Raw genomic sequence first — 9,236 nt, 5'->3', positions numbered from 1 at the left:
ACAAAATTATGAGGGGCATGGATAGGGTAAATAGGCAAAGTCTTTTCCCTGGAGTCGGGGAGTCCAGAACTAGAGGGCATAGGTTTAGGATGAGAGGGGAAAGATATAAAAGAGACCTAAGGGGCAACCTTTTCACACAGAGCGTGGTACGTGTATGGAATGAGTTGCCGGAGGATGTGGTGGAGGCTGGTACAATTGCAACATTGAAGAGGCATTTGGATGGGTATACGAATAGAAAGGGTTTGGAGGGATATGGGCCGGGTGCTGGCAGGTGGGACTAGATTGGGTTGGGATATCTGGTCGGCATGGATGGGTTGGACTGAAGGGTCTGTTTCCATGCTGTACATCTCTATGACTCTATGACCCACATGGTCACTGGCCATTTCATTTGTTTAGCAACTTTCTCAAAGGAGACGGGCTTCTACATCCTTCTCGTTGAACTTAGGCAAAGCTTGGACATATTTAAATAAATCCCCACCAGGCCTTTCACGATGATGGGTTTGTTTGTCATCCTTGTCCTCCTCACTAAACGTACCTCCTACCTTCACATCCATTCTTTTAAGTCAATTTTCCTCTCTAATTGCCAACTTATGAAGTTCAAACTCTCTCACTTTCTGCTTTTCTTCTCTCTTTCTTCTGTTATGGTCTTTCTCTCCTTTGCTTTTAATCATAATTCATACTGTTTCACTTCCTTTTCTCTTTCTTGTTTTGCCAGGCCTATTCTTTCCTCTTTTTTTGCCTCTAATTCAAAAGGTTTCATTTACAATTGAATTTTAGCCATTCCAATGGCATTTCCAGCTATTGTAATTGTTGAGCTATTACTGCAGTTACCACCCTTTTTCACACAGACAAAGGCAATCCCAACTCCAACTGGTCTGCCAATTCCAAAAGCTTTGCCATGCTCTCTTCCTGTAAAACACTCGCAGTGACTTCGTCCATCCCCAGAAAACTCCTAGTAACTGAAAAAGTCATTATTACACAAGGTACACCATGTTAAACCAATCAAATTCAACACCTGAAACAAAAAGATACTAATACCTAGCACTCACTGCCTTACCTTATTCTAAATCCAACCTGAAATTAGAGATTTTGATCTTGACAACAGCTCCTGATTTGTAATGGACCAGACCAAATCTCCTCAAAAATATTTTAAGAAAGTAGCTTAGATACTAACTTTTTTTTTGCTTTAAAGGCAGAAGTAACATGCTGGGTTCCAGATGCAATTCGATGGTCAAACTACTTGATGTTAAGCAAAACACAATTTAAACACTATAGTTAAAATACAAAAAAAAACTTACGTAACTTAACTCTATTAGAAAACAACAGAATAATAGATACAGTAACTATTAGTAATTAACTGTTCCAATTTAGTAAAAAAGAGTCCCATAAACACACCCCTGGGCAAAGTAAGAAAATAGATTTGTTTCATAGGTAACCCAACAGCGGAGAGAAACCCCTTCTAGCTATAACAGAGGAAAAAAAGAGCCTCTACTTCTTCAAAACACCAGCAGCTTCTTACTTGAGATTATACAGCAACTGCTTAAAGCTGAAGCTAAATAGTAAAAAAAAACCCTTGAAATCCGGGTTTCAGAGAGCTGGCCACACCCATCCAGGCTACTTCTATTATTCCAACTTTTAAAAATCCCAAGACCTCATAAGTTGTTTACTGGCTCTCCAAGTAGACAGCTTGTTACCTCGGTCTTTAAACCTCATTTTTCTAAAGACAAAGGACAAAAATACCTTTTAAAGCTGCAGGATTGTCACTGCTGCCTAATTTGGAAAGTGGAATTCTTATCCACAAGAGGTGTATATTGGTCTTGTATTTAATAATTTTTTTTTTGAATATCCATTTTCTGCAGTTTTACCCAATAACAGTTTTGACCAGTTTGCAGTTGTCAGTCTCTGCCTTATCCTGTTAATTAACGTTATCAAAAATCTAGATTCTTGCATTGCCTCTTTCAAACCTAACTTTCAATTAATCAGGTTACGATTGTGGCTAGATAAATGTTTCTTTACTGCAAATCGAGCAAAGTCAGGCTCATTAATAAACCTAGCACGGCCTGCCTGTTGTAGGTTCTGGAACATATTATTTCAGAAAATCGGACGAGTCAAAATTCACTACCTCTGACATGTGCTATGGTGTTATTCCCACATTCATGTGAAAACTACAGTTTCATTAAAACATTTCTTTTGCTACAAGCCTCAATTCAGAATTAAAATATCCTGCCAGTTCATTGCTGCTAGGTTTGTAGACAACTCCCATTACAGTTTTCAGTCCTCTTTTACCCCTCAATTCTAACTGATGATTGATTTCTCTTAGTCTGTGTGGATCAGTTAGTTAGTTCTAAACAGACATTACTTATGGTGAACATACATGTTATGAAGTGCACTGCACCGGTTACTAATGCCAGCTATTTGATTTTCATTCACAGCCATAAAGAAATCCTGTTACATAATTCTAGTCTGAAAAGAATTTATTCAATTTAGCCACAACATTTGCTTATTCCAATTAAGCAGAAGGTACATTTAAGACATCTGGATTCAGAAGTCATAATACTTTTCAAAAATGTTACAAAACCTCAATGGAAAATAAAAATAAGAAATACAACATAATGTTCAAAAACAATCCAGGAGTTCCAATTGTTGAGGTGCAGTCTATAAATGCTCTTTGATAGCCTATGAAATTTGAATACTTAGGAATTTAACAAAAAAGATGACTCTTGTAATAAAGATCTGTAAAATAGTTTAAATTTAAAATTTACATCTTGGTAAAATTACACTTAGCACATCAGATGTACAAGTTTCAAGTAGCATTTAAATCATTATACAAATTCAAAGATATCCCAACGCAGTCTACATTTTTTATACAATATATTTACAAGCACTCATTGCAGTGAAATAACTCACTCCACTGTCTTATTACGAAAATATCAAATACTTATTTTTAAATGTCCATTTTAAAAGAAATAGATACAAGATAAATGCTGATAATGGAGTTTCCACACTACATCTGTATTCATTCCCTCATAATTAGCACATTAAATCTTGTTCTTCCAACAGAAATCTAGTCTGTGCTGTTGTTTTAGCTGGGTACGGAAAGTAATCCATTTTCATCAGCTGTGTCCAGAATTTTACAAATTATCGGTGATTCCACCTGAGAAAAACAAAATATCAGATTGAGCCTTGCCAATCATGTCAATGAACAGAAGTCAATATAATTTACATATCAATATCACACATCAGTGTCCCAGATACAAGAAATCAATTAATTTAGCACAGACCAGAGAATGAGCCTGAAACCTTGCTGCTGCATGACCCAGCGGAGTCAATAGATAAAGCAAACTAGATCACAGAAACTGCTGCAGGCCCATAACATTAAAAAATCGGCTGTCCATACAATTAGAGTATATTGCTGTCATTTAAAAATGGTGTTGGAAAACAGATACACTCTGCAAGAGCTGGCATTACGATTTCACTTGATGGTATCTTTGACTTGCTGATTTTCTAGGTAGAGATCTATAGCACAGAAAAGAAAAACCCTTTGACCCAACAACTCTGTGCCAGTTGGAAAGAACCACCTAACTACTCCAATCCCATTTTCCAACACTTGGCCCCCATATTCTTGCATGCCTTGGTGTCACTAGTGTATTTCTAAAGTACTTCTAGAAGGTTATGATGGCTAATGTATAACTTTTTTTTAAGAAAAAACCTGCTGCACATATTGTCAACAGGGGAAATCAGTTTCTTCCAGCTTTATTTGGAGGCTCAGATGTACCAACATCCTCATCTTATTTTCCATTTGATTGCCATATTATTTAACTAAGTGCTGTATGAATGCCTTGACAATATGGAATTTGTAACCAAGAAAAAAGGTCAAGTTAAAGATTTTAGATGCTTTCAAAAGCAAACCGGACGAGCGTATGAGAGAAAAAGAGAATAGAAAACAGAGTGAAAGGATAAGATAAATAATTTGAGATATCTTGGGGTTACACGGATGAGAAATTTAGCTGCTCTAGTAACATTACAATGGCAGTGACTATAAAAGTTGTTCAGAGTCTGGAAATTCTTACAATTTACCTCCCGCTTTCCCACCTCCTGTACAGTGGCAGCAGGGTCTACTACTATCTACAAGATGCACTGCAGAAACCTAAAGGGCTCTTCTACAGCATCTTTCAAACCCATGACCTCTCTCTGCCACCTCAAAGAAAAACGTGACAGGCTCATGGACACTCAAATGCCAGCAAGTTTCCCTCCAAGTCATATACCATCATGATTTGGAGCAATATAGTCATTCCTTTGCTGTTGCTGGGTCAAAATCCTGAAATTCTCTTTCTAATACCACTAAAGGTGTATGTACATCACATGAACTGTAGTGGTTCAAACTGGCAGTAAACCACATCCTTCAAGGGCAATTAGGGAATGACGATAAACGGTAGCAACGCCCACACCCCAAGAACAAATGAAAGAAATGGGCTGTTTATTCCAAAGAAACTAAAAAGAACAAAGTGTAAAATGCACACAGAAAATATTACTCATGTTAGAACAGGTATATGTTACTCACCCCCAAAATATATTGGCAGGTTTGCGGCTCAAGCATGTAGATTGTAACTGCATGAGGAGACTCTGATTCCTTACATCTATGACAGAGTATACATTTATTTAAGTTAAAAGCAAAAAGAAAATTTGACTGACAGTTACAGAACATAACAAATATGAATGCTGTCCCGAAATTCAAACTCTTTGTGCAGCTAACTTGCATTTGTGTGGCACCTTTCATGCAATAATACAAGATGCTTCATGTGACCATTGTGAAAAAAAGACCCAAGTTACATCCCCAGGAGATATTAGGGCAGATGCCAAGCTTAGTTGAACCAGTAGGTTTCAAGGAGCGTCATAAAAGAAAGCAGTAGATACACAAAGCGATTAATGGATGTAATCCCAGAGTCAATAGCCAAGGTAACACCAGGTCACCCATGGGGCAGTGATTAAAAATGGGCCTGCTCAAGATATCAGAATTAAAAGGGTACAGATATGTTGCAAGATTGTGGGCCTGGTCAAGATTACAGAGATACGAAAGGGTAATATAAGGGGATTTAAAGCAAGGATGAGAATTTTAAAATTATGGTGTAGCAATTTGGAAAATGAAAAGACTGAGTTAAATCTATACGCCTGAATAAAAATAGATCTGCGATGTGACAAAGATCTTAGACTTACTTCAATTTTACAACCACTTGTCGTGGCTTTCCTGTCAAATCACAAAGATCACCATTTCCATAAAAATGTGAAACAACTCTGAAAAAAAATGCAATTAACTGTAATTAGAACAGTATTTACAACATCAATTTTCAGCTAATTTTAGTAAAAGGTGCACTAATAGTTGACACATTTAGTCATGACTGAGCTACATTACTAACACTTTATGGAATTCAAGTGAGAAGATTTAATACATCCACAAAGTACTAAACACATGCGGAGATCAGCCAAACGATTTGCATAACTCTATCATGGAAAACTTGATTCCAGATTTATTCAAGTAATTGTAGATTTCAAATGTAGCCGAACCTTGAAGCAGAAAAATAATTGTGTAATTTTATACATTGGCTTCAGAGAAAGATTGCTAACAAGAACTGATAATTTGCTTTTGTGTTATAGGTCTACAATCTTAAACAATATTTATTACAAATGCCACTACGAATTATTGCAATCAAGAAACTTAGTGTGCAATGCATATTTCAAATACACAAAGATAATAGTTAAATGTATGTGTACCTCAGTCTCGTGTTAAAAAGCAAGAGAGGCCTTCACACACTGCCATGAATTATCACAGCTTGGTATCAACATGATCCCATGTCTGCCTGCTGTCTTGCATTATAAAATAATTACTGAGATAGACATCTCCACTGTCAAAAATATCATAGTCGACAGTGACTGAATAATATTTGTTGTGATTGAATCACACATTCTGTTAACTACTCTTACTTAATAAATGTTGTGTGAACTGAAAAATTCAGATTTATTTGATAGCTCATGATAACTCAAAAGATGTTATCCACAGAAATGATTGAAGACAAAAGGAAGTCATTCAACCCATTACGTCAGTGTTGGCTTTTTGAATAAATTACTGTCTTTAACCCCACATCCAGCTTTTGGTCCATAACTAGAAAATATCCTCATCCTCAATTAAGAGTCATAGTGTCATAGAGATGTACAGCACAGAAACAGACGCTTTGGTCCAATCCATCCATGCCGACCAGATATCCCAACCCAATCTAGTCCCACCTGCCAGCACCCGGCACAAATCCCTCCAAACCCTTCCTATTCATATACCCATCTAGATGCCTTTAAATGTTGTAATTGTACTAGCCTCCACCATTTCCTCTGGCAGCCCATTACATACATGTACCACCCTTTGTGAGAAAAAGTTGCTCCTTAGGCCTCTTTTATATCTTTCCCCTCTCACGCTAAACCTATGCCCTCTAGTTCTGGACTTCCCCACCCCAGGGAAAAGACTTTGTCCATTTATCCTATCATACTCCTCATGATTTTATAAACCTCTATAAGGTCAGCCCTCAGCCACCGACGCTCCAGAGAAAAGAGGCCCAGCCTATTCAATCTCTCCCTATAGCTGAAACCCTGGCCACATCCTTGAAAATCTTCTCTGAACCCTTTCAAGTTTCACAACATCCTTCCACTGAAAGGAGACCAGAATTGCATACGATATTCCAAAAGTGGCCTAACCAAAGTCCTGTACAGCTGCTACATGACCTCCCCACTCCTGTAGTCAATACTCTGACCAAAGCATACCATATGCCTTCTTCACTATTCTATCTACCTGTGACTCTACTTTCAAGGAGTTATGAACCAGCACTCCAAGGTCTCTTTGTTCAGCAACATTCCCCTAACCTTACCATTAAGTGTATAAATCATGCTAAGATTTGCTTTCCCAAAATACAGCATCTCGTATTAATCTAAATTAAACTCCATCTGGCACTTTGGCCCATCTCAATTGCTATCCAACTTTATGAAATCTACTATTAGCAGCTTTTCAGATTCCAATAACAAAAAATCTTTGTGTCTTCCTTTTAGATCTTTTAACAAACATTTTAATCTATGACCTCTGTTTGTTGACCTACCTGTTGGTGGGAATAGAGTAGATATTGAAAATCTATTGGCACGTATTATCTGGAGAACCTTTATTAGGTCATTCATAGCCTTCTCTGCTCGAAGGAGAATAGTCCTAACTTTTGGAATCTCTTTTCATAACTTAAGACTCTTATTACTGACAATGTCCTGATAAACCTCCTCTACCTTTTATAGACTTTTGTATTTTTCCTGAAGTATGATGCTCAAAGTTGTTCAATGTTCCAGCTGAAGCTACTCAGTGAGTTATGCATTAAATCCTTACAAATTCACCTCACTTTCTGTGTTCCATCTTCTCTCCATTGATAAGACCGTGCTGAATTTTTTGCAGCCCACGTGACATGTTCTTCTTTATTCCAGGTACCAACCACTATGATGCTTTTTCCAGCTCCTTTATCCTTTAGACAATATAAAAAGTAATTATCTTGTAATGTGTTTGTCATAGCTTAAAACAAAACGAAAGAAAAATCAGTTTGGAGACAGAAAGTATTAGAGGCTATCTTCTGGGGAAGACTAGCACACCAAGTAGCCACTAGCCTTCACCTTAAAGTCAGGCCATATATTAAAAACAGAAAATGCTGCAGAAACTCAGCAACTCTGGCAGCATTTTTTGGAAGAATAAACAGTTACCATTTTGAGTCCAATGATTCCTCCTATCTTATCCCCCACTTTTTGCACTCAGTGTCTGCACTTAGCACTTCCAGGCTTTGAGCACAGCATGAATTATATACATGGTAGCGATCTTTTGTGGTTCTTTAATAAGTCATCAACACTATTTAAGACACGCACCAATGCTTGTCACACCCACCAAGCATTACTGTTCCCTATACTAAAGCTAGTAACTCAGTGAGAGACAAGTTACTGCCAAATTTACATTGCAATCTATGACATGAAAATCTTCATATTCGCGAACCTGAGTAAGTGAATATGCAAATATGTTGTTGCTTTGCCATGTTTCTCCTCTTTATTTCAAAGCCAGGGACTCCTTGGTGGAGCATCCTAATGGGTTTAATGGCCACATATGAATATTTCACTGCATAGTGATCAGGAGTAGAAATTCTGGGTGATGCATCCTCCACATCATCATTGTCTCATTTTGAAAGCAGCAATTCTATGGATCATCTAGGTGTATATCATTTAACTCAATAAATACTGATCTTGTATGCTTCCTGGTGTTTGGCTTAGTTACTCATTATCTTAATGAGTTCAGCCATGGGAAAAATATGTATGAACACTCTCTAATTTGTATATAAAGAATACCATAAAATTAAGAAAACCAGATTGTTACAATTTTTTAACTATTGTATCGAAATTTGAATGTCCCCATCTTCAACATTCACACCAACAATCACTGATGAACTGGCGCACACTAGTGTGTACAATCTACAAGATGCAGTGCAGTAATTTACTAAGACTCCTTACGTAGCAGCTTCCAAAAATCAAAATCTCTATCTTCTGGAAGGACCAGTGCAGAAGGTGCATGGGAACACAACCACCTGCAAATTCCCCTCCAAGCTACACACTGTCTTGAATTGCCACTGCACTGCTGTTTCCTTAATGTGGCTGGGTCAAAATCTAGGAACACCCATCCTCACACCACTGTGCATGTACCCATACCAGATGGGGTACTGTGATTGAAGAAGGCAGCTCATCAGCAATTTCTCAAGTACAAACAAGGATCAGCAATAAATTTTGGCCTAATTACTGTCACCCACATCTATTGAAAAATAAAATTATTGATAAAAAACACTATACAGTCTAAGTATAGGCAATGCCGATGTAAGCTTTTAATTTTGCTTCAACATTTTGTTACAGTATATACAGTACCAAAGGGGGCCATTTGGCCCCACTTACCCATGCTGCCAGAAAAACACCCAGATGGCCTTTCTAATTTCAACCTCTAAACGTTAATTAAAAATCTTAAAAAATCATTTTACTGGAAACAAAATAAAACATTATGCAATCACACATACCTCATGGTATTGCTGCACATGCTTACCATAGCAGAATTCATATTTCCACCATCCCACACCCTGCCAATATAACAGTAAAGCAAATTATCCATATTTGAAATGCCATGACACAAATAATTCAAC

The 9,236-nt window shown here is 37.3% G+C and overlaps 1 protein-coding gene across 2 annotated transcripts in view; it reads right to left on the bottom strand.

Annotated features, from left to right (window-relative positions):
* Positions 1–2,456: 2,456 nt before the first annotated feature.
* Positions 2,457–9,236, bottom strand: part of erlec1 (endoplasmic reticulum lectin 1) — a 41,610-nt gene continuing 34,830 nt past the window's right edge. For both annotated transcript variants that reach the window (XM_043695945.1, XM_043695947.1), the window contains exons 10-14: positions 9,114–9,173; positions 7,414–7,538; positions 5,215–5,292; positions 4,562–4,637; positions 2,457–3,154 (exon numbers count right to left, since the gene is read on the bottom strand). In XM_043695945.1, coding sequence (XP_043551880.1) covers positions 3,083–3,154; positions 4,562–4,637; positions 5,215–5,292; positions 7,414–7,538; positions 9,114–9,173 — 411 coding nt within the window. In that variant the 3' untranslated portion in view covers positions 2,457–3,082. The remainder of the gene's footprint in view (positions 3,155–4,561; positions 4,638–5,214; positions 5,293–7,413; positions 7,539–9,113; positions 9,174–9,236) is intronic.

The sequence above is a fragment of the Chiloscyllium plagiosum genome, chromosome 9, assembly GCF_004010195.1.
Source record: "Chiloscyllium plagiosum isolate BGI_BamShark_2017 chromosome 9, ASM401019v2, whole genome shotgun sequence".
Lineage (NCBI taxonomy): Eukaryota > Metazoa > Chordata > Chondrichthyes > Orectolobiformes > Hemiscylliidae > Chiloscyllium > Chiloscyllium plagiosum.
Note: the sequence above shows the minus strand (reverse complement) of the source record. Positions and strands in the feature narration are given on the sequence as shown.